The sequence below is a fragment of the Hippocampus zosterae genome, chromosome 3 (assembly GCF_025434085.1).
Source record: "Hippocampus zosterae strain Florida chromosome 3, ASM2543408v3, whole genome shotgun sequence".
Taxonomy (NCBI): Eukaryota; Metazoa; Chordata; class Actinopteri; order Syngnathiformes; family Syngnathidae; genus Hippocampus; species Hippocampus zosterae.
Genome location: NC_067453.1, coordinates 3,446,058 through 3,472,240, shown reverse-complemented (window position 1 = coordinate 3,472,240; position 26,183 = coordinate 3,446,058). Strand labels below are relative to the sequence as shown.

Sequence of the window (26,183 nt, the reverse complement as noted above, 5' to 3'; positions counted from 1 at the left end):
GATCCAGGAGGATTTTCCGTGCCCTTGTCTTGATTCTTGCAGTGTGCAAGTCCTCAAGAGTGGGTAGGGCGGTGCCAACGATTTTTTCTGCCGTCCTAACTGTCCGTTGAAGTCGGATTTTGTCCTTTTTTGTGGCGGCCCCAAACCAAACCGTGATGGAAGAACACAGGATTGATTCGATGACTGCAGTGTAGAACTGTCGTAGCACCTCCTGTGGCAGGCCATGCTTCCTCAGCAGCCTCAGGAAGTACATCCGCTGCCGGGCCCTTTTCAGGATGGAGATGGTGTTGACTTCCCACTTCATGTCCTGGGAGACTGTGATTCCCAGGAACTTGAAGGTCTCGACGGTTGACACAGGGCAGTTGGATAGTGTGAGGGGCAACTGAGGAGAAGAATGTTTCCTGAAGTCCACGATCATCTCTACAGTTTTGAGCGTGTTCAGCCCGAGGTTGTGTCGGCCGCACCAAAGCTCCAGCTGCTCCACTTGTTGGCGGTACGCAGACTCGTCGCCGTCTTTGATGAGACCGATGACCGTGGTGTCGTCTGCGAACTTTATGAGTTTGACAGCTGTTGAGGTGCAATCGTTTGTGTAGAGAGAGAAGAGCAGTGGCGAGAGGACACATCCCTGTGGGGCACCAGTGCTGGTAGTGCGTATTGATGATGTTGTTGATGTTGCCGAACATCCTACTACCAATACCATGTACAGGTACTCATTCATTCATTTTCCGATCCGCTATATCCTCACAAGGGTCATGGGCCATGCTGGAGCCTATCACAGCTGATTCGGGCAGGAGGCGGGAGTACACCCTGAACTGGTTGCCAGTCAATCGTAGGGCACACAGAGACCAACAACCATCCACGCTCACACTCACACCTACGGACAATTTTTTGAGTGTTCAATCAGCCTGCCATGCATTTTTTGGAATGTGGGAGGAAACCGGCGTACCCAGAGAACCCATGCAGGCCCGGGGAGAACATGCAAATGCCACACAGGGAAGCCGTATCTGGAATTGAACCGGTACCTCTGCACTGTGACCTCGACGGACTAACCACTGGACCACCGGGCCAACCTGTAAAGGAACTGTAATCCAGAACTCAGTCGTATACTGTTAAAATAAATAACAGTAGATGCTGTATAAAATTACCACACCACCCACTGCTTTCCTACGGTAATATAGTCAAATTCAAGATACAGTAAATTACTGTAGATACATTGGAAAATACAAGCAAATTACTAGTATCCCCGCTGCCAGTAATTTACTCTTGTTGTAGAGCAAACCTCTTGACAGTGAATGTATAAAGAGACATTATATTCTACATTGATACTGTCTTTCAATTCTACTGACCCCCCCCCCTCCCCCCGGACCCCCATGCCCCAGTTTGAAGCTTTTAAATGTGAAATACTCAACATTTTCTTGTGAGAGAGCATAGCCCCAGACACCACTTGAGGAATGTACACTTCTCACCTTTTTCACCTCTGTTTTCATGCCTGATTTAATCAGGAAAATGAAACAGAACCATCTGAATCATCTAAATAAAAGTTCAATCAAGGCAAGTTCAAGGGCGGTCCGGTAGTCGAGTGGTTAGCACCTCAACTTCACTGTGCAGAGGTAACGGGTTCAATTCCAGCTCCAGCCTTCCAGTGTGGAGTTTGCATGTTCCGGGTGTTCCCCGCCTACTGCCCGAAGACAGCTGGGTTAGGCTCCAGCACCACCGCAACCCTAGTTAGGATAAAGCGGTTTGGGAAATGGATGGATGGAAGGCAAGTTCAGTGAGTAGTACACTTACGAAATGTGTGTAGGCAAAGCGTCTCGGAAAAGGAACATGTGGGAGGGCTTCACCGTGAATCCCAAAACAGAGGCAAACAATAAGCAAGAAAAAGCCCCACAAAGCTCTACTTGTGATTCTGAACCTGATTCTGATAAGACTGTTCAAATTGTTCCAGCACTTTGTAATGACCAAAGAAGCACCCCGAAGAAAGAACACCGGTCTCTTTGCAGTGAACACAGCCCTCAACGTGTGTTTGTGCATTCGCGTGTACAGTATGTTTGCATGTGTTACTGATGCCAGACATAAGTATTTAGCCATTTATCCTCTGTGAATGAATCCTACCGCTGAATATAGTTTCCTCTGCAGCTGCCCAGTTGGTCTTGTCAAGGCCTTTTTTTAGTGGCAGACCTCTCAACACCACAGCACAAATGTTTTCGAGAGCTCTTTATCCTGGAGGGATAGAGTTACATATGTGCAACCATGTGTGATTATTCCCAGTGAAGTTGAGAGGGGGTGCTTGCTTCTCTCTCTCTCTCTCTCTCTCTCTCTCTCTCTCTCTCTCTCTCTCTCTCTCTCTCTCTCTCTCTCTCTCTCTCTCTCTCTCTCAAACCAGGGAGTCAAATGCTTTATGTTTAACAGTTGTGTGTTACAGCGGGACACATGTTTCCACAACAGCTCTCTTTCCGTGCTTTGGAAACCCCACTTGATGGTTTGGGTGTAGATGCCTTTTTTACTTTTGGATTTTCAACACCTACCCGTTCCCATTTTTGTCTGGTTGTTTGACAACCGCCACAGAGCAGTCGTCCAAGAATGTCCGTCTCGCGAAACTCAACCAATGGCTTTGAAGCCATTTTTTCTACTCTTCAGGTAGGAATTCACTGCAACACTGTGCATTGTGATACTGCTGATCTTCAAACAAGTCTTCGTGACAACATAAATAAAACCTGACTATCATGTAAACTTCACATGATAGTGAAAGAGATTTATAAAGCTAATATTACATTTTCTTATATTCCTATGATACAACATTGACTTTTTTTTAAGTTTGCCATTGTCGTTTACACTGAAGTTGGCACAGTGGCTGACTAGTTAGCACATCCACCTCACAGTTCAAATCTGCGTAGCCTTCCTTGGTGGCGGTTCCCCCTAACCCCCCTGTGTGTGTGAGTGTGTGTGTTTGTCGGGGGGTTCCGCACGTACTTCGGTTTCTCCCACTTTTCAAAAACATGCGTGGTAGGTTAATTGAAGACACTATATTGTCCATAGGTGTGAATGTGAGTGTGACTTGCCTATTTACGCACTGTTTATTGACTGGCAACCAGTTTAAGGTCTGGGAAAGGCTCCAAGCGCACCTACGTCCCTTACGAGGATAAGCAGTCCAGAGAAGGGACTGATAAATCGATGGACGTGGGGTGTTATTGATTTTTACAATGTCTTCTCATTAGCCCATCCTATTTTAAGCCAAAATTTGTGAGAATGACAACTGACATGCTCACACAGTTTCCACCATGTCATCTTCAATGAAAATAAAAATGAAAATCATCGACATGAGAAAAGGATAGATGTATCACTTTACCAAGTGTGCAGGAAAACATTTGTCAAAAATAACTTTTTTCTGCCCAATGCAAGCAGATGGATCGTGGAACCTTGACTTGCCACTATCTGTGTTTCCGAAAAATTAAAGTTCCACACCATCTATAATTTTTTGGGGGGTACTGTTTTTTATTATCTTGGCATGGACTAATGCCCGTGGGCACCAGGTAGCCTCTGAGGACTACATGAATAGCCTGCGGGCCTGTTCTAAAATTTGCTCACAAAGTGAATGGACATGGATGAATGATGAATGATTTTCTAGGAATGTTTCAAAAGTGTGTCATTTGAAAATTAAAATACCCGCAGAGACTTAAAAGAAATGAAGTAAATAAATAATATCTCCACTATACTCCTTCCCCCCAGGTGAAGAGTCTGGGTGTCATCCTTGACAGTTCACTATCCTTTCACTCCCACATCAATAACATTACCCGGTCCGCTCATTTCCACCTTCGCAATATAAACCGCCTCCGTCCTTCACTCACTCCGCACACCACCGCTATCCTTGTTCACAGTCTCGTCACTTCCCGTATTGACTACTGCAACTCGCTCCTCTTCGGTGTCCATCGAAAATTCCTCCATAAACTTCAACTTGTTCAGAATTCAACAGCCCGGATCATCACGAGAACCCCCTCCTTCCATCATATCACCCCCATCCTCCGACAGCTCCACTGGCTTCCTGTCAAACATAATCAACTTCAAAATACTTCTCTATACATTCAAAGCCATCCATAACCTTGCGCCCCCCTATCTGTCAGATCTTCTTCAAATCTCCATTCCCTCTCGCTCACTCAGGTCCTCATCCTCCCTCCACCTTTTTCTACCCTCTGCCCGTCTCAGTACAATGGGGTGCAGAGCCTTCAGTCGCTCTGCCCCCAAACTCTGGTACTCACTTCCTCCCAACATTCGTAATATTGATTCTCTTTCCTTAATCAAAACCCAGCTCAAAACCCACCTATTCAGACTTGCCTACCCGCCTTAAATCTTTCTTTCTTTATTTATTATTTTATCTGTGTTTTACTATTGGTCTTGGCTGTACAGTGTCCTTGAGTGTTGTGAAAGGTGCTTACAAATGTGATGTATTATTATTATTATAAAGTAAGTAAATCTCCAAATCAAATGTGGTGGTGGTAGTGTGGTGGTCTGGGGCTCATTGACGGCTTCATGCCCTGGACGATTTGTGGCTTAAAATCCGCCTCAAAACTTACTTGTATTCTTTGGCATTTGACTCAGCTACATACATTCTTGCTGCTGGAGGCTGTAAATTTCCCCATTGTGGGACGAATAAAGGATATCTTATCTTATCTTATCTTATCTTATCTTATCTTATCTTATCTTAATTTTACTGTTTGGTGCCTTCCACCATCTTTGTTACTGATTTATTGCTTTATTGTTGTACATATGTTAGTTACTCCATGTATAGCACTTTGTATGCAGCGATGGCTGTTTGAAAGTGCTCTATAAATATAGTTGAGTTGAGAGTATCAAATAGTATTGTTCTTCTCAGTTTGTTTCACTGTGATTGAACTTCCTTATCATTTTGTTTTCCTATTGTTGTCTTGTTAATTATTTACCTTGACGTTTTCAATGGCTTAATGTTTATTCCGTGTTTTCCTGGCTCTTTGTTGCCAGCCACCTTTGTTTGTACTATGTCGGTTTTGCGCTTTTCTGTTCATACACATTTTTGTTGATCCCTTATCCCTGTCTATGTTTGTGGGAACTATGTCAGCGAGAAAATGTTCAACCATCATTTTGTGACCTCAAGCTGAAGTGCACCGTTCTACAGCAGAAAACACACGCTAACACGTCTCTCCCCACCACCCTTCCAAATAAAGTTTTTAAAACGGCCTAGTCAAAGGCCTGATCTGAATCTGATTGAAATTTTGTGGCATGGCCTTGAAAAGTCTATTCATGCATGAAAATCCTAATTTGTTCCGAAATTAAAGTAACTTTCCAAAGAAGAGTGGGAAAAATATCTTCACAGAGATACACTGTAAAAGACTCATTGCCAGTCATAGCAAATGTCTGATTTTAATTGATGATACTGAGGATGGCTCAATCAGTTATTCTGTACTTTTCCTGAAACAATTATTTATTTGCCTTCATATTTTTTTTGGCACGATTTTAACACAAACTGCACACAGCTCCTCCTCAATCTGAGGCTCGACTTCCTGACGGACCCTCCTCTCCAGCACCCCTGAATAGACCTTACCAGGGAGGCTGAGGAGTGTGATCCCTCTGTAGTTGGAACACACCCTCCGGTCCCCCTTTTTAAAAAAGGGACTACCACCCCGGTCTGCCAATCCAGAGGCACGCTCCCTGTTGACCACGCAATACATAAAATGCATTCATTCATTCATTCATTGAATGACCGGGGTGGTAGTCCCTTTTTTAAAAAGGGGGACCGGAGGGTGTGTTCCAACTACAGAGGGATCACACTCCTCAGCCTCCCTGGTAAGGTCTATTCAGGGGTGCTGGAGAGGAGGGTCCGTCAGGAAGTCGAGCCTCAGATTGAGGAGGAGCAGTGTGGTTTTCGTCCCGGCCATGGAACAGTGGACCAGCTCTACACCCTTAGCAGGGTCCTTGAGGGTATGTGGGAATTCGCCTAACCAGTCTACATGTGTATTGTGGACTTGGAGAAGGAGTTTGACCGTGTCCCTCGGGGAGTTCTGTGGGGGGTGCTTCGTGGGTATGGGGTACCGAACCCCCTGATACGGGCAGTTCGGTCACTATACCACCGATGTCAGAGTTTGGTTCGCATTGCCGGCAGTAAGTCGGAATCGTTTCCAGTAGGGGTAGGACTCCGCCAAGGCTGTCCTTTGTCGCCGATTCTGTTCATAACCTTTATGGACAGAATTTCTAGGCGCAGCCGAAGTGTTGAGGGGGGACGTTTTGGGGGCCTCAGTATTGCATCCCTGCTTTTTGCAGATGATGTGGTGTTGTTGGCTCCTTCAAACGGGGCTCTCCAACTCTCACTGGAGCGTTTCGCAGCCGAGTGTGAAGCGTTTGGGATGAAAATCAGCACCTCCAAATCTGAAACCATGGTCCTCAGTCAGAAAAGGGTGGAGTGCCCCCTCCGGGTCGGGGAGGAGATCTTACCCCAAGTGGAGGAGTTCAAGTATCTTGGGGTCTTGTTCACGAGTGGGGGTAGGAGGGAGCGGGAGATCGACAGGCGGATCGGTGCAGCGTCTGCTGTGATGCGGACGTTGTATCGGTCTGTCGTGGTGAAGAAGGAGCTGAGCCAAAGGGCGAAGCTCTCAATTTACCGGTCGATCTACGTCCCAACCCTCACCTATGGTCACGAGCTATGGGTTGTGACCAAAAGAACGAGATCCCGGATACAAGCGGCTGAAATGAGTTTTCTCCACAGGGTGTCCGGGCTCTCCCTTAGAGATAAGGTGAGAAGCTCAGTCATCCAGGAGGGGCTCAGAGTCAAGCCGCTTCTCCTCCACATCGAGAGGAGCCAGATGAGGTGGCTTGGGCATCTGATTCGGATGCCTCCTGAGCGCCTCCCCGGTGAGGTGTTCCGGTCATGTCCCACCGGGAGGAGACCCAGAGGAAGACCCAGGACACGCTGGAGAGACTATGTCACCCAGCTTGACTGGGAACGACTCGGGATCCCCCGGGGAGAGCTGGAAGAAGTAGCTAGGGAGGGGGAAGTCTGGGCTTCCCTGCTAAAGCTGTTGCCCCCGCGACCCGGCCCCGGATAAGCGGTAGATGATGGATGGATGGTTGGATGCATTTTATGTTTACTTGAGTTATTTAGTTTGATATTTCCATTTGTTTGATGATCTCAATCATGGCGGCCCAGTGGTTGACTGGTGAGCAAGTCAGCCTCACACTGCAGAGGTGCAGGATTCGATTCTGGCTGCAGCCTTCCTGTGTGGAGTTTGTATGTTCTCCCCGTGCCTGTGTGGGTTTTCTCCAGCTACTCTGGTTTTCTCCCACATTCGAAAGACATGCATGGCAGGCTGATTGAAGACTAAATTGTGAGTAGTGAGCGCGGATGGTTGTTTGTCTCTGTGTGCCCTGCGATTGGCTGGCAACCAGTTCAGGGTGTACTCCCGCCTACTGCCCGAATCAGCTGTGATAGGCTCCAGCATGCCCCATGACCCTTGTGAGGATATAGCGGATCTAAAAATGGATGGATGGATGGATGGATCCAAAAACAATCATGGCAGGTGAATGGACCACTCCAAATTGTCCCTTGGTGAGATTTTGAGCACAAATGGTTGTTTGTCTATGTGTGCCCTGCGATTGGCTGACAACCAGTTGAAGGTGTACCCCTCCTGCTGCCCACAGACAGCTGGGATAAGCTTCAGCATGCCATTGACCCTTGGAAGCATAAGCTGATTTAGAAAATAGATGGATGGATACATCAAACACAAAGATTAAGATAAGGTGTTTAGTCACTTTATACACCATGTTTTGTCATTACAATGATGCTTTTATTTATTTCTCCAGAATGCTGAGGATGCTGAGAGCACCTTGAATATTCTGAATATCCTGGATGAACTTCTGTCTGCAGGTGAGCATGAAAATAAATATAATTAATGTATAGATTTTCACAGTGTCCTTCAACCAATCGCGGGACTTTTCCTGGTTTTGTAAATTATCACCTGGCGTCGGGCAGAAACCTTTGTCAAAATTTGGTTGATTTCATCTTTGTTGACAGTTCCCACGAGGGTCTGTTCTGTTTTATACATCAGAATCACAATCAAAAGCTGGTTTGGGGGCGCACGCTAGCCCCTACCTAAGGGGAGTAGCTGGAAGAGGTGGTGAGCAGGGTATAGAGGGCCCAGCAGTATTTTCCGTCCTCTTAGCTTGGTTCTTGCGGCGTGCAAGTCCTCGAGATTGGGTAGGGAGGTACCATTTATTTTTTCTGCACCCTTAACTGTCTGTTTCAGTCGGATTTTGTTCTTCTTATGTAATGGCACCAAACCAAACTGTGATGGAGGAACACCGGACTGATTTTAATGACTCAAAACTCACTTGTATTCTTTGGCGGTTGACTCAGCATGACTCAGATTTGTTTTTGGTTTTGCTGTTCGGTGCTTTCTACCGTCTTTGTCACCGATTTGTTGCTTTACTGTTGTATATTTTAGTTGTCTCATGTACAGCTCTTTGTATGCAGCGATGGCTGTTTGAAAGTGCTCTATAAATACAGTTGAGTTGAGTTGATCGAGTTGCTGTGAAGCACTTACTCAGCATCTCCTTTGCCAGGCCATGCCTCCTCAGCAGCCTCAGGAAGTACCGTATTTTCACGACCATTTGGCACACCGTATTGTTGGGTGCAGTCTCAGTAACGGGTACTATTTCTGTATTTGACACATACACAAAACGCATTGTATTATTGCGCGCAGCCAGGCATGGTAAAACATACGCCAGCTTCAACATACGGCATGCTAGGGGCGTGCCTTTAGCGTCCTCTTAGACGCCCACCCTTCACTCATTGGCGACTGGTACCTGCTAGGGACGTGCCTTTAACGTCCTCTTACAGGCCCACCCGTCACTCATTGGCGACTGGTACCTGCTAGGGACGTGCCTTGAGCGTCCTCTTACACGTCCACCCTTCACTCATTAGCGGACTTCCGCATGCCTGTCGTCACTCACATCCGCCTTTTCTCTGTAAAAACAGCGTGTCGGCCAGAAGTGCTCTCAGTCAGGCTTTGGAACTCGGCTCATACACTAGACGCTCCGCATTATAAGGCGTCCTGTCCATTTTGGAGAAAATTTAAGACTTTTAAGAGGGAGCATATAATTCCTACTCTGGCATCCCTTCATTGGCTCCCCATTCATTTTAGAGTTATTTTCAAGATCCTCCTCTTTGTTTTCAAATCTCTGAATAATCTCGCGCCACCTTACCTCTCTGAGCTCATCCGCCCCTACACACTTGCCCGGCGTCTCAGGTCTGTGGACCAGTCTTTGTTAGAAGTACCAAGAACTAAACTGAGGCTCAGAGGGGATCGAGCCTTTTCTGTTGCTGGTCCCTCTCTCTGGAATGATCTCCCACTGAACATTCGGCAAGCCTCCTCGCTGCCCATCTTTAAAGCCCTCCTCAAAACTCACTTGTATTCTTTGGCGTTCGACTCAGCATGAATTAGATTTGTTCTTGATTTTACTGCTTGGTGCTTTCTACCACCTTTATTACGGATTCATCTTACTGTTCATTGTGTATGTTAAATCGCTCCATGTACAGCACTTTGTATGCAGCAATGGCTGTTTGAAAGTGCTCTATAAATACTGTTGACTTGACTTGACTTTTAATGGCGCCTTATAGTCGTGAAAATACGGTACATTCTTTGCTGGGCCCTTTTCAGGATGGAGTTAATGTTGGCCTCCCACTTCAGAGACTGGGATTCCCAGGAACTTTAGGTTCTCGACAGTTGACACAGGGCATTGCATAATGTGAGGGGCGGCAGTTGCCAAGAATGTTTCCTGAAGTCATCTCTACCGTCTTGAGGATGCTCAGCTCCAGGTCGTGTTGGCTGCACCAGTACGCCAGCTGCTCCACTTGTTGTCCGTCCACAGACTCGTCACCCTCTTTGATGAGGCTGATGACTGAAGTGTCGTCTGAAAACTTTATCAGTTTGACAGCTGGTTGCATTCAGGTGCTGTTGTTCTTGTAGTGGGATGAAGAGCAGTGGAGAAGGAACACATCCTTGGAGGACCCCAGTGCTGATGGTGCGTGTTGATGAAGTTTTCCTTCCCAGCCCCAACATGTTGTGTCCTGCCCATCAGGAAGCTGAGGATCCACAAGCAGATTGTAGGAGACACAATGCTGGAGAAGCTTGGAGGAGAGGAGTTCCGGAATGATGGTGTTGAACGCAGAGCTGAAGTCAAGTCAAGTCAAGTCAACAGTGTCACGGTTCTGTGTCAGTCTGGCCAGCAGGTGGCATTAGCGGACTTCTGTGCACACCTGCTGCCAAGCTATGATTAGTCTCACTCTGCATTTAAGGACCCCTCTGATATGCACATGTCGCTGGAGTATTGCATTTTGCCTTGCTACTTCCTTGCTCATTTACTGCTATTGCTATAGACCTCGTCGTGTTTCGCTTTTTGAACTCTCGGTGCCCAGTACTTTGTAAGTATGGTTTTTGGTTTGTGATTTGGCTCTCGCTTGCGTGTAGTGGTTACATTGTTTTTTGTTTGCCTTCGCGATTCTTATTTTACCCCCTTGCCTTTTGTGCAGGCGCTTTTTGTTATTCGTTTTTGTGCCATCTGGTCCTTGTTTTGACCAGCACTTTATGTTACGACTTTGTTGGTGCGAATTTTTGGATATTAAACCCTTTTTTCTACGGAGACCTTGCTTGGTGTCTGCACTTCTGGGATCCCAACTTTATTTCGGCTTGCCCGAATGTGACAAACAGTATTTATAGAGCACTTTCAAACAGCCATCGCTGCATACAAAGTGCTGTACATGGAGCAATTTAACATGCACAATAAACAGTAAGACAAATTGGTAATAAAAGCGGTAGAAAGGAACAAACAGTAAAACCAAGAACAAATCAAAGTCATGCTGAGTCGAATGCCAAAGAATACAAGTGAGTTTTGAGGAGGGTTTTGAAAATGGGCAGCGAGGAGGCTTGCCGAATGTTCAGTGGGAGGTCATTCCAGAGAGAGGGACCAGCAACAGAAAAGGCTCGATCCCATCTGAGCCTCAGTTTAGTTCTTGGTACTTCTAATAATGTCTGGTCCACAGACCTGAGGCGCCGGGCAGGTGTGTAGGGGCTGATGAGCTCAGAAAGGTAAGGTGGCATGAGATTATTCAGAGAATTGAAAACAAATAGTAGGATCTTGAAAATAACTCTAAAATGAATGGGGAGCCAGTGAAGGGATGCCAGAGTAGGAGTTAAGTGCTCCCTCTTACGAGTACCAGTCAAGAGGCGAGCAGCAGCATTCTGAACCAGCTGAAGGCGCTTAATGGAGGACTGGCTGACTCCAAAGTAAAGGGCATTGCAGTCATCGAGCCGGGATGTGACAAAGGCATGAATTACTGTCTGAAAGTGTTCGTGTGAGAGGAGAGGTTTTATTTTGGCCATCTGTCTAAGGTGAAAGAAGCTGGATTTAACAACGGCACCAATTTGCCGATCGAGTTTGAAATCACTGTCCAGTTTAAGGCCCAAGTTTGAGACTGTTGACTTAAGATAAGGAGAAAGGGGGCCCAAGTCTACAGGATGCAGCAGTGCGTGTCTCAGAGCAGCCAAGGCTGACACAAAAGGTTCTGTCAGCTAGATAGGACCTAAACCACTCAAGAGCACTGCCCACCAAGTGCTGCAAACGAGTCAGCAGAATACTGTGATCCACTGTATCAAATGCTGCAGTTAAGTCCAATAAAACTAGATGCACGTGGTCTCCAGAGTCATTTGCAAGGAGGATGTCATTAGAAACGCGTAACAGGGCTGACTCCGTGCTATGCATCGTCTTGAAACCTGACTGGAAGACCTCCAAGATGTTATGTTAATCCTAGAAAAATTTCAACTGCATGTGCACCACTTTTTTTTCCAGAATTTGGCAGTTTGGAAATGGGCCTGAAACTTGACAGCACATCTGAATCAAGACCAGGTTTCTTGATCAAGGGTTGGACCACAGCATGTTTAAACTGTTGGGGAACTACACCAGAAGAGAGGCTGCTGTTGATGATATCCAAGACCGATGCGCCAACACTCGGGAGAACTTCCTGAAAGAAGTGCCGGGGAAGAGAGTCGCAAGGGGAGCCAGATGGCTTCGTCTGGCGAACTACATCCTCCAAAAGCGCCAAGGACACAGTTTCAAAATAATTTAGTACAGCTGAACATGGAACATGGACAGAGGGGTCAGATGCGGTATTTGAGACCGGAGTCCTAGCTGTAGAGACCTTATCATTGAAAAACTGAAGGAATTTGTTGCACATCTCAGGTTAAGAATCCGAGCAAGTAGGCAGAGGAGGTTTGAATACAGAAAATTTATCGTTTTAAATAGTGCGCGTGGGTTGTGACAGTTAGCTTGAATAAGGTCCGACCAATATTCTCTTTTGGCCTCTTTTACTGTGAGTCGGTAGTTATGCCTGCAGTCTTTCCAAATTTGATAAGAGACATGCAATTTGTCTTTTTTCCACTTGCGTTCGGCTTTGCGACACCCCTGCCTAGCTGCACGGGTAATGTCGTTAAACCATGGCTCGGGTTTAGGTTTTGGGAGCACAGTTTTTGAAGGAGCCACCAAATCCAGGATGGCACGGCATGACGAGTTGAACCAAGAGGTGAGTTCCTCTGTGTTAGATGAGGGTACGCAAAGGTTATTAAAGGCATCAGAGAAACGACTAGCAGTGCGAGGGTTAAAAATTCAGCGTTTACAACTAGGAGCGACAGATTTCACAGCAGCATGCGATAAGACTACGTCAAATAAAACTGCCAAGTGATCAGAAATCCCATTTTCAAGGACTTGGGTCTAAAATATGTTCTTGTTCATGTTTGGGGTTGGTCATATACTGCACAAAATTAAAAGAGTAGATAAGTCTTAAGAAGTATTTTCCTAGCGTTTTTTCCGGACAGCACACATGGATATTAAAATCCCCCATTAGAAGGATATGATCATATCTCCGCCTGATTTCCGCAAGAAAGGTTGAAAAGTCGCTTAAAAAGTCTTTGTTGTATTTAGGAGGACAGTAAATTACAGCACAACGCACCGGAAAAACACGACCAACTTCAAAGAAGGTTGCTTCAAAGCTGGCGGCCAATGTGGTGAATGTGCACCGTTTACATTTGAGATTGTTCTTAAAGATGCTCACTGTACCTCAACCACGGCCTGATGTCCTCGGGGTATCGAGGAAACCACAGTCAGGTGGCAACAATTCAAGCAAAGCATTGTACTCACCAGTACCTGCCCAAGTCTCCGTCAGACACAGGAAATCCAAGTCATTGGAAAGGAAATACTCCCTCAGAATATGGGTCTTGTTCGTAAGCGACCGGGCGTTTAACAACGCAATACTTGTGGGAGTAGCAACGGGAGGGATTGCATCTTCCGATCGCTGAGCCCGGGGGAATTCCCTCAAAAGCTTTCGCTGGATTCCTCCCAGAGAAAGGCGTGGAGAGTAAAAATGCCGTGGCGCAATGGGAGAGGCAACGACTGTTAGCAATCACGAGGCGACGGGGTCGAGGGCACACCACGCCGGAGCGATCAAAGTGTGTCTCAGATCCCGTTTTAGCTTCACGAGCTGACCGCTACGTTTGCCGCGGCTGCGGCGCTTCTGTGAAGGGAGCGAGCGAACGCGGAAAAGATTAGCCGGCAGGTTAGCCAAGAACGGAGGTAGCGTCTTTTCAACACTGTGTTGCCAAAACGCGGCCAAATCTCCGCCGTTTTGTTGAATCAATAACAACGATCGGTGATCATAAACCAACCGAGATGCTGTTAGGGAGGTAACAAGCATTGCGAAAAGTAAAAAACCCTGAAATGGCAGGAGCGTCGCCGAACACACTGGCGCACAAGCGGCCATCTTGGGCTTGCGTAGGTCCCTGATGTTCTTTAGGTGGTCAAGCACAAGGTGTTCCAAAGACTTCCACAAATGTCAGAATGACAGGCTTATCGCTTTTCAATTCCGATTTTGCTTGTTTCTTGGGCACTGGGATGATGGTGGACGATTTGAAGCAGGATGTGATCTCATACTGCTCCAGTGATCTGTTGAAGACCTGTGTGAAGACTGGAGACAGCTGGTCGGCACAGACTTTCGGGCAGGATGGAGATACTCAATTCAGCCCTGCAGCCTTTTTGATCTTCTGCTGCTTGAAGAGCATCCTGTTCGTGGATCACCAAGGCAGGGTATGGGGTGTGAATGGGGTAGTTTCTGGTGGAGGTGGAAAAGGTGCGGGACATGGAGGTGTCCTTTTAAAATCTGCAGAAAAACATGTTGAGATCATTAGCCAGTCACTTATTGTTCAGTGCTTGTTGGGATTGTCTCTTGTAGTTTGTAACTGCTTTCAGGCTATTCTACACAGATGCAGTGTCGTAGCAGAAAACAGTTTTTTCAGCCTCTCTGTATGACTTCTCTTTACGGTGTTAATTTCATTTGTCAATTGATTTTGTGTGTGTTTGTATAGTGCCTTATCTTCACTTCTAAAGGCGTGCTCTTTCACATTTCTAAGTTGCCTGAGTTTGGCAGTGAACCGTGGCTTGTTATTGTTGAAGGAGCAGAAAGTCTTTGTTGGTGGACACGTCCTCACGAAAACTAAAGTATGATGTCACAGTGTGGGTGTATTCCACCAGGCTGCCTGTTGAAGTTTCAAAGATGCCCCAATCAGTGCCGTCCAAGCATTCTTGTAGTGCCAATTTTGCTTGGTCTTGACAGCTGGTTTTACACATTTGAGTCTGTGCCTGTAAGTAGGGATTAATTGTATTAAACACTGATCAGACAAGACCAGCTCTTCATGGGCAACAGATCGATCTGAGTCTCTATATGTCATGTAGCAATGGTCCAGAATGTTGCCTTCTCCGGTGAAACAATCAATGTGCTGCTTATATCTGTGAAGGTTATGGATACATTGTGTGCCATTATAATCACCCAAGACGATTAGAGGTGATTCTGGACGCTTTAGCTCGGGTTTGTTTACTTGGTCAGTCCGTGTTTTTAATGATGTGTTCGTTAGCTTATTTGTGTAAAAGAGGAGAACTCACATGGTGAGTAGAATGGCTTACAGTTTAGAAACAGCGACTCCAAGTCTGGGCTCCAAGCTCAGTGACATCAGTGAACCAATTCCTCATTGATTTTGAAGCATATTCCACCACCTTTTAATTTCCCTGATAGTTCAATGTCACGGTCTGCTCGGTGAAGATGGAAGCTGGGTAAGTGTAGCACAATATCCAGGTTACAGTCACTGAGCCAGGTTTCGGTGACGCAGATTGCGGCAGAATGTGCAAGGTTTTGGTGGTGCGAGTGAGGAAAAGTTCATCCATATTGTTTGATTGCAAATGTAGATCAGCAAGATGGATTGATGGGAGCGAAGTTTGAAATCCACGCTGACGTAGTTTGGCTAGACGCCGGCCCATTTCCCCCTTATCCTCCGACAGCATCTCTGTGCTTAGTAAATAAAGTGCAGCCGCCCTGCCAGCAATTTTCTCTGTAAAACCTTGTGGTTTTTCATCCAAACAAAAACCAAAACCTGAATATACGGTACTCCCAAATGCTTAGCAAAGCTTCTCTTGAATAAGTAACCACTGTGAGATCGCCAAAAATGAGAAAAACCAACCTCAAAAGTATTAAATGGTTTGGACTCTGATGCCATCCTAATGGCTCAACAAGCTAGAATTCTGCCCTATGCCAGCTATAACTTACTCTGATCTGGACCAGAATGTTTTTTTTCACCTAAAAACTAAAACATGTAATTTGTACTGCCAACAGATGCCAAATCCTAGAAAATTAATATTGTGTCTGCAAAGTTCGGGTGTTTTATCTATCCACAGTCACTTGTTGATTAATCTGGAGAAAGTATATCACCTGGTGCCAAAATAAATGCTTGTGCTTTTTGTGTTTTAATGCTGACCTTTTCTTGGTCTGTGCAGCTTTCACACTTGTCCTGAAACCAGAATTCCCTTGCAAGTAGGAAGCAACCTTTCTCTTCAAGTGGTCAACTTCATGATAAGGGCTGACACATTTTACAGTCTACGCATGGGTGGAATTTTCTTTATTTTGAATTTTAATAGGCTTTGCACATGAAGAATTAGGCACAAAGGGGCATTTGCGCCTTTGTGCAGTGCTGCGGCATGCAAGTAACCTTTTCCTGCCCAATCTTAGTGGAATCCCTCACTTTGATCAAAATCATGGCGGTCCAGGTGCAGTATGCTTGACATTGCGTACACAGAAATAGGCTTGCTGGGATCCATGCATGACATTGACAGGTAAACTGCAAGCTCTCCCCTTGCAAATGATGTTGTCGCCAGTGCATGTCACGTGGGGAGACTGGGGGATGTTGCAGAATGCTTTGCACACCTGATCTCGTGTCTCAATATTTAAGAATGAAATCTGATGAGCAGTTGAGTGCTGAATTTGTCTGGGTGAGGCTTGATCAAGAACAAGTTGGGCCGCGTGGGGCCTTAATGGCTAGTTTGACCTGTCTTTTGAAAATGTTGGCTTGCCTGAACACAAAATCATATTCAATCACTAATTTATGATGTTAAGAAACAACAACTCCATCATTATATGATATGGCCCAATTCTCCGCCGTTCACACGCAACTTGTGCCCAAAAGGCAATAGCTAGTAGTTCGACGGGGCTTGCTTTGGTTTATTTCTTTTCTTCTTTTTCAATGATGTGGAGATAGGCTACGGTAGTTTGTAATTCACTCTCTGTGTTTAAAACAAACAAACAAAAAAATAGTATTTGCCTAAAATTGCACTTTGCGGTCTTTTTCATTTGCGTTCCATGTATCCTACCTTTTATTACACAAAAAATTATGTTCCAAAAATCTAAACAGCTAGATTTTTGCCAGTGAAGAGCAGCCAGCTCACAGTAATGTTGGTGCTTCTGAGTCACTTGTTGCAAGCAACAAGTGAATCAGACTGGTGGTCAAACGATCAATTAAGGTATTAATTAACTTGTTTGGTACTTATTTCTTACATATTTATTATCCATTATGTTATATATTTATTTGTTAATTAATGAACTTAATGATCGTCTGTTAACCACTGCCTAATTTATCTAGTAACAGTCATTTATGGGGAGCACTGGTTTCTACATTTTCTTCGGCATGTGCAGTAGATCAATGAAGACGATTGAATTCACTGAGATCTAGAATTGGTGGCATGGTGAACAAATGGTTTCTGCTTTTGCCTCACATTTCTGAGTTTCGTGTTCAAAGTTTGGCTGCGGCCTTCGTTTATGAAGTTTTACTTATGCTTGCCTGGGTTTCCTCTGGGTATCCCAGCTTCTCACATGACTGTTGACTTGCACAAATCCAGGGTGTACCCTGCCTCTTGCCCCAAGACAGCTGGTCTACGCTCAAGCTCAGCCATGGGGCAAAGTGGCATTGTAAATAGATGGATGGATCTTATGGATATGTTATTGGCCAGTACAATACAATACAGTACCGTACAAATATGCACAAACACAATGGATAGTATTTCAAGTAACACTCACTGTTGTTTAATTTCATATTGTCATTTCCTGAAAGTAAAGCAGTAGTGCCCAACTAACCATCATCCTTTATTTCAGGTACTGATGGTCGAATTCACTACATGATCAGTAAAGGTGGAAGCGAAGCCTTGCTGAGTGCACTGGTAAAAATTGGCAGTGGGTCCAGTCCCGACTACACCATTCTGTTGCCCTTACTATACCTGGTGGCCAAAGTTGGACACAAAGGTAACTTTAATTAGAAAAGGAACTGAACTGACACAGATATACTATGTACAGTACCTGTACATGCAGGTCAATAATTATAAAATGTGTGTGAGTGTGTTTGTATTTCCGTGTGTGTGAAACAAATCCCCCTTCCATGATTATCACGCTACAATTGATTATCAAGTGGTGTGATGTGATGTTAACGAGAACAGCATGAGGCCATTTTGTAAGATGTTTTTTTTTCTTGCCTATTTGTTCTGCGCATCGATAGAGTTGAAGTGCAGTCCAAACACATTTTAAGAATTTTAAGAATTTTAACAGGCTGTAAAAGTAACATAAAAACTACAATGAAGAAGTGTTGTACATTGATGAAAGATGTACACATTTGTGCTAGTTCTACCACTGTGAATATAAATGCTAGCTTGTGAAGCCGAGAGGAGCCAGATGAGGTGGCTCGGGCATCTGATTAGGATTCCTCCTCAAAAGCTCCCTGGTGGGGTGTTCCGGCATGTCCCACCAGCAGGAGGCCCAGGACACACTGGAGAGACTCTGTTGCCCAGCTGACTGTTTAAGGAGTTAATGGCTAGAGGGAAGAAGCTGTTTAAGTGTCTACTGGATTTGGTGCACATGGATCTGTAGCGTCTGCCTGAGGGGAGTGGCTGGAAAAGTTGGTGGGCAGGGTGCGGGGGATCCAGGAGGATTTTCCGTGCCCTTGTCTTGATTCTTGCAGTGTGCAAGTCCTCAAGAGTGGGTAGGGCGGTGCCAACGATTTTCTCCGCCGTCCTAACTGTCCGTTGAAGTCGGATTTTGTCCTTTTTTGTGGCGGCCACAAACCAAACCGTGATAGAAGAACACAGGATTGATTAGATGACTGCCGTGTAGAACTGTTGTAGCACCTCCTGTGGCAGGCCATGCTTCCTCAGCAGCCTCAGGAAGTACATCCGCTGCCGGGCCCTTTTCAGGATGGAGATGGTGTTGACTTCCCACTTCATGTCCTGGGAGACTGTGATTCCAAGGAACTTGAAGGTCTCGACGGTTGACACAGGGCAGTTGGATAGTGTGAGGGGCAACTGTGGAGAAGAATGTTTCCTGAAGTCCACGATCACCTCTACAGTCTTGAGCGTGTTCAGCCTGAGGTTGTGTCGGCTGCACCAGAGCTCCAGCTGCTCCACTTGTTGGCGGTACGCAGACTCGTCACCGTCTTTGATGAGACCGATGACCGTGGTGTCGTCTGCTAACTTTATGAGTTTGACAGCTGGATCTGTTGAGGTGCAATCGTTTGTGTAGAGAGAGAAGAGCAGTGGAGAGAGGACACATCCCTGTGGGGCTCCAGTGCTGGTGGTGCGTATTGATGATGTTGTTGCTCCCAGTCACACCGGTTGTGTCCGTCCCGTCAGGAAGCTGAGGATCCACTGGCAGATCGTAGGGGACACACCGAGGTGGAGAAGTTTGGGGGTGAGGAGTTCCGGGATGATGGTGATGAACGCAGAGCTGAAATCCACAAACAGAATCCTTGCGTAGGTCCCTGTGCTGTCGAGGTGCTCGATGATGTAGTGCAGACCTATGTTGACTGCGTCTTCCACAGACCTGTTTGCCCGGTAGGCAAACTGGAGAGGGTCCAGCAGGGGTCCAGTGACGTTCTTTAGGTGGTTCAGCACAAGGCATTCAAAGGACTTCATGACCACAGACGTCAGGGCGACAGGCCTATAGTCGTTCAGTTCCGATGTTGCTGATTTCTTGGGAACTGGGATGACGGTAGAATGTTTGAAGCAGGATGGGACCTCACACAGCTCCAGGGATCTGTTGAAGATTTGTGTGAAGACCGGAGCCAGCTGGTCAGCGCAGACTTTCAGGCAGGAGGGGGACACTTTGTCGGGCCCCGGAGCTTTCTTGATCTTTGGCTGCTTGAAGAGCCATCTCACGTCCTGTTCGTGTATCTATAGTGGAGAAAAAGAGGGTGGGGGGGTAGGTAGAGTGGTTTCTGGTAGAGGTGGGTATGTGTGGGAAATGGTGGTGTCCTTTTCAAATCGGCAGAAAAAGATGTTTAGTTCATTAGCAAGACCCTTATTGTTCACTGTTTGGGGGGATGGCATTCTATAGTTAGCGAATCTGGGGATCCCTGCTAAAGCTGCTGTCCACACTATCCGACCCCAGATAAATGGTATAAAATGGATGGATGGATGGATGGAGGGATGGAAGAATGTAAGTGGTGGTGGCTTTCTCCAAACGACTCAAACTTGGGACTTGCCTTTTTGGATGTCTTTGACATGATTTTCTATCAAAGTGAGTAAATTCAGAACCAAGCATTCTCACACCAAAGGAGATAAGCTGTACTTCATTGGACAGGCGTGGTGTTTGTCAAGACAAAGCAGGTCAGCATGGAGAAGAAGAATTGACAGTGGAGAAGGATTTCCTCATAAACAGATCTCACAGTGAGACTCAAAAACTTGGTTTCAGAAAAATAACAGACTCTAGACAAAGGTTCACTTGACAGCAACAGAGTAGTCCCTGAATAAATTCTATTAGTACAGGGGTGCCCAAACATTTTGGACCGAAGATCGACTTTTCGATCAACCAACCTCCCGCGATCGACCCATTACCGCACACGCACATACACACACACACACATCATGATGAGCAACAGCCTGACATGGAGGCAAGCGGCGCACTTTTTCAGCCTGGTCACGTGCCACTGTAAGTTAAAGATTTACCTGCTTTATTTTATTTTTTAATACTTTTTGTGGAAATGAGACTGATAGGATGATTAGAGTGCAGTGTAAATTAACACCAAAAAATACATTACTAACATGCACAAAGACACACAAATGTTTTTTTGTTTTTTTTTCTCCTCTACACCCCTTGTAATCGACTTGGGACCAGTCCGTGATCTACCAGTCGATCGCGATCGATGGAATGGGCACCCGTGTAATAGTAGGAAGATAGTTCACACTGAATCAATGCCAACCTGAGTCCTCTGGGATGTGGTTGAAGATCTGCCGGAGGTGCAAATTGAAAGGCCTTCTCACAGCTGATCCTGCTGTATGTTCCCAACAGACCCTCACATTGCAGCTTGGTCTGTCAAGTAGGATCAGCATCCTCCACCAAGAGGTGATAGTTTGACCTATATATCCCTCTCTTCACCTGGGTGTCCAAGACTTGTGGCCACATGTCAGATGACATTAGTATTGAAATCCCCAGGCAGAAGAAGGGAGACCCCAGCTGGAGTACTATCCCGCACCCACTCAAAGACTTTGAAAAGGATGGCTCCTCTAAGCTTCTGTGTGGTGCATGGACACAAACAAAATCAGTCCCTACCACCACCCAAAGGTGTCGGGAGGCGGGGGAAACACATCTGCTTGTCACCTTTTATTGTGGGCACTTTCATTATGAAGGAGAACCTTAAACAAACAAGAAATGTTTGTACGTTTGGTGAGCACCTGCAATGAAGATTGGATATAAAGAGCAGTCCCCCAAATATCTTTGAATTGATCACACAAAGCAGGGGTGGCCAATCCATGGCTCGTGAGCCGCATGTGGCTCTTTCGCTGGTTCAATGCGGCTCACGGGCTTTCACATGACAAGCATTGAAAACGGCTCGCCGGTGGCGCTGACATTCAAACAACGGCGCAAAATACACAGAATGTATGTCAGCCTATCATGAATCCCGTGACTTGATTGTCGTACAGGGCAAGCAATCAGATGACAAGTGAATTCCCGCTCATGTGCAAACAACAGTGCTTAGCGCTAATGATTGACGAACAGGGCAAGCAATCAGATGACAACTGAATCACTGCTCACACGCAAACAACGGTGCTCAGAGCAAAGCACTAAGCTAGTCAGCTTTAAAGCTAGGGGTGCCCAATACGTCACAATCGCAATCGACCTGGAGCCAGCATTGGTCCCAAGTCGAGCGCGAGCGTTGGGAGGATGAAATGCGGAGTGGGTGGAGAGTTTGTCTGTGTGTTTCGATTTCGTTTGTGTTCAGTGAAATTACAGCTCTCGCTCATCTCGGTGTCGGTGCGTGCGTGCCTGCGTGTGTTTGTGTGTGTGCGCGTGTGTATGCTTGCACGTGCGCAATCAGGTCGATGATGGGAGGTTCGTCGCTTCAAAAGTCGATCTTCGCTCAAATATGTAGCAAGCTGACCCAAGTAGTAACTACTGCAGCTCGTGTGTGTGTGTGTGTGTGTGTGTGTTTGTGTGTGTGTGTGTGTGTGTGTGTGTCTGTGTGTGTGTGTGTGTCTATGCGCGCGCGCATGCATGTGCGCGGTGTGGCTCTCTGCAGTAACACAGTAAAAAAAATTGGCTCTTAGTCTCTGACTGGTTGGCCACCCCCGCTGTAAAGGTTCAGCGCCATTTTTACACCACAAAAAGTCCCCATTTTGATCTTGATTACACAACAATAACAAAAAATGTGTTTTTTTCAGACCGTGCAATAGGTAAAAAAGCTGAGGAGGCTGGAGCTGTTCTGCTGACTCTAAACCTACTCAAAAACAACATTCAACATGCGCAGAGGACTGAAGCATCCCTCCTCGTCATCCAGGTTTTTGCTGTATCAGGTAAAATTTGATTGGGTTCTCAGACATTTTATAGAGAATTTATTTGAAATAAAATATGAAAAAAAATATGTTCGCATAACAGAATATATTTTTAGTATGTTGAATTGGCACACTGTACACCAGGAAACTACTGAGATAACATTTCAAAAGGTCTGAATTACTGTTTGAATTCTGAATGGAATCCTTGGCATGGTGCCTTATATGTTGGGGATAGGTTGAGGTTGATATTTTTTCGGGATGGGAGTCAAATTTATCATGTGACTGAGACAGTACATGAAAAAAAAAAAATCACAGGAGTAGACGGGTGCGGGATTATCCAATAGGGCAAAATATGGGTTGCCCTGCCCCTGGCCAACAGAAGCATTAGGACCACAAGAAAATGACCAAAGACAAGACTGCCCCACCCCCACATAGTCCGGGACGGGATTATGGCAGCATTCATATGCATTATAAAAATGAATGACCTTATACAGGAGACAAAGAGCAAGAAACAGGCACTTGCCAATGTAAGCCTCCTCAACAAGTCATTAAGATATTGGCAATCTAAAGTTGAGGCTTCTCGCGCGTGTGTTTGAACAAGAAACACAAGTCCAATCATTTTTTATTTTTTACAATTAACCCTCATATTATGTTGAAAAAAATCACATTGATTATGTTGTGGGTCATTTTGACCCATACTGTAAAAATCCACACAAAATAGTCAAAACAGGTTACACCAGTAACAACTTTGTTTAAATCATGGAAAATATTAGGGGGTGGGGGGGAAGAAAATCGATTTCAGGCATAGAACAGAGAACCTTTGAGAGACCATTTATTTGAAGGGGGTCCATGACTTGAAAAGTCTGGGGTATCTGGTTTAGCCTCCATGGATTGATGCATTTTAAAATGGGGGAAATGTTCTCAGAATTTTTTGGATAAGCTTTATTGTCAAATGCATTGTATGTGTAACATATAGCACAGATTAATTTTCTTTTAACTGTTGTGAATATTCTGATTGATGAAAAAAAAATTAAGTTGAATCTCAAACGTAATAAGAACAAAACGGACCATGTCTGTTTGTATCACACCCTTGGGGACCTAGATTGATTTCTTTGCTTTTAATGTGATGCGCTTAAGCCTAGACGGGTGTCTCACAACTTAATTATCACCAGGTTCCAACGCCAACTCACACCCACCTTGGCGATTAATTTATAGAAAATAGACGATCAGCATCCCTCCACCTACGTTATTTATGAATGATTTCCGGTCCCGAAAAATCTTTAATGTCATAAACTAGACTGGAAAAAAAATTTCAACAGAGGAAGACATAACGGGAAGCCTGGCAGTTCGTTGTTCAATGCCCCGATATCTTAGCTGTGAAAATAAAACAATACGGAACAACAGAGATGGGGAGTTTCATCAATTCATTTGGGCCCAGAGAAACAACGGACAAATTACAGCCACACACAATTATTTATAAAGAAGCTAAAGTTGGGATTGATTATGATGAGACCTTGGAAAGAGAGCGATCAGCGATGGCAAATCAGAGTAAGGAAATTACTTCGAAGCAGCACTAAAGGGATCTTGAGAGACATTTTTGTCAGTCCCTTTTTTCATTTTTATGTTTTATTGTGTTACAGTTTCCACATCAAAACTCATCGGGTCAAACCAAGGGCTGGATATCATCTACAACCTTATCCCTCATTATACCAACAAGAATATGCAAACAATTAAGTATGTACTGCTTGAACACGTGCATGCATTTTTTACAAACCGGATTAAATACATACACTTTAATTACGACAAACTGGAAATGAAAAGATGATGATGCCCGCCGAACTTTTTGGGGCTCTGCTTCTTGAAGCATACAGGGTGAATCTCGATTCATGTTCATTTAATAATAAAAAGTAAATGCAGTCATTCTAATGCTACATTGTAGAACAAATTCATTGAGGGAAATGTGTCAAGCTGACCAAAGCATCCTTATACAGTATACCAAGCTAATGTCCAGCCTGCTGAAATCAAACTCATAGAAATGCCACATGAATACAACATCGTCTTTGCATGATGACAACATTGTTATTTGTAAAGCAGTCCAAATAACAGCCCCATCATCCCAACACTGGAGTACTGAAAAATGTATGTGGTCCATTAGTTTTGTCTGAAATACATTGCAGCTGTAGCACACAAGAGTGAAGGGGACCAAAACATTTTGAAGCGGTGGTAATGTCACCTCAGACAGCCTGACAATTTTCTTCAAAAATTGAATTGACCTGAGAGAAATATACAAATCGTTCTGGATGTGGGGTCTTTCACAGTTGTCAACAATAGACCTTCCAAATTATGCAAACATCCATTCAATCATCCATTTTTTTACTGCTTATCCGGGGGCGGTAGCAGGGGCAGCAGCTATTGCAGGGAAGCCCAGTCTTCCCTCTCCCCAGCCACTGCTTCCAGCTCTACCCGGGGAATCCCAAGGCATTCCCAAGCCAGCTGGAAGACATAGTGTCCTAGCGTGTCCTGCCGGTGGGACATGCCCGAAACACCTCACCAGGGAGGCGTCCAGGAGGCATCTTAATCTCGACGTGGAGGAGAAGTGGCTCGACTCTGAGCCCCTCCCGGATGACCGAGTTTCTCACCTTATCTCGAAGTGAGAGCCCCGACATCCTGCTGAGAAAACTCATTTTGGCCGCTTGTATCCAGGATCTCGTTTTTTCGGGCATGACCCGGGCATTTGACACTGCTACGGGTGTAGAGCTAGCCCTCTGTTCCACGAACGGGACGAAAACCACACTGCTCCTCCTGAATCTGAGGCTCGTGACCATAGGTGAGGGTTGGACCGTAGATCAACAGGTACATTGAGAGCTTCACATTTTGGCTCAGCTCCTTCTTCACCATGACGAACTGATATAAAGTCCGCAGCACAGCATTTGCTCTTTCGCTCCCTCCTGCCCTCACTCATGAACAAGACCCCAAGATACTTTCACTCCTCCACTTGGGGGCAAGATCTTCACCCCGACTCGGAGAGGGCACTCCACCCTTTTCCGACTGAGGACCATTGTTTCACATTTGGAGGTGTTGATTTTCATCCCAACCGGTTCACACTCAGTTGTGAAACGCTCCAGTGAGAGTTGAAGAGCCCTGTTTGAAGGAGCCAACAGTACCATATCGTCTGCAAAAAGCAGAGATGCACAACGCCTCGGCTGCCGAGAATTTCTGTCCATAAAAGTTATGAACAGAATCGGTGACGAAGGGTCCAACCCTCACTCCCTCGTTCCCATGTACCCTCGAGGACACTGCTACGGGTGTAGAGCTGGCCCTCTGTTCCACGAACGGGACGAAAACCACACTGCTCCTCCTGATTCTGAGCCTCGACTTCCCGACGGACCCCTCTGCACCCCTGAATACATCTTACCAGGGAGGCTGAGGAGTGTGATCTCTCTGTTGTCGGAACATATCCTCCGGTCCCCCTTTTTAAAAAGAGGGACCACCACCCCGGTCTACCAATCCAGAGGCACTCTCCCCGATGACCACGCAATGTTGCAGAGGCGTGTCAACCAAGACAGCCCCACAACATTCAGAGCCTTGAGGAACTCCCAAGGAGAGCCCTTATTCAGCTTGATGGCATGCCTTACTGCCGGTGTCCACCAATGATTGCGGGTGGTGCCGCCATCACAGGCACTGACAACCTTTACGGTCACAACTCAGATTGGCCGCCTCGACAGGAGAGGTGTGGAACATGGCCCACTCGGAAAAGCTCTGCCGGAGGTGGAAGTTGAAACAACTTCTGACAGGAGATTCCGCTAGACGCTCCCAACAAACCCTCACAATACGTTTGGGTCGTGGTGATCATTTGACAGCTCCGCCCCTCTCTTCACCAGTGTCCCAAACATGCGGCCGCAAATCTGATGATACAACCATAAAGTCAATCATCGAACTGCAGCCAAGGGTGTCCTCGTGCCAAGTGCACACATTGACACCCT

The 26,183-nt window shown here is 45.8% G+C and overlaps 1 protein-coding gene across 1 annotated transcript in view; it reads left to right on the top strand.

Annotated features, from left to right (window-relative positions):
* The first annotated feature begins 2,333 nt into the window (after window positions 1–2,333).
* Window positions 2,334–26,183, top strand: part of LOC127597650 (cytosolic carboxypeptidase 4) — a 121,393-nt gene continuing 97,543 nt past the window's right edge. The window contains exons 1-5 of the mRNA XM_052060825.1: window positions 2,334–2,637; window positions 7,825–7,888; window positions 17,540–17,686; window positions 22,090–22,221; window positions 23,841–23,934. Coding sequence (XP_051916785.1) covers window positions 2,581–2,637; window positions 7,825–7,888; window positions 17,540–17,686; window positions 22,090–22,221; window positions 23,841–23,934 — 494 coding nt within the window. The 5' untranslated portion in view covers window positions 2,334–2,580. The remainder of the gene's footprint in view (window positions 2,638–7,824; window positions 7,889–17,539; window positions 17,687–22,089; window positions 22,222–23,840; window positions 23,935–26,183) is intronic.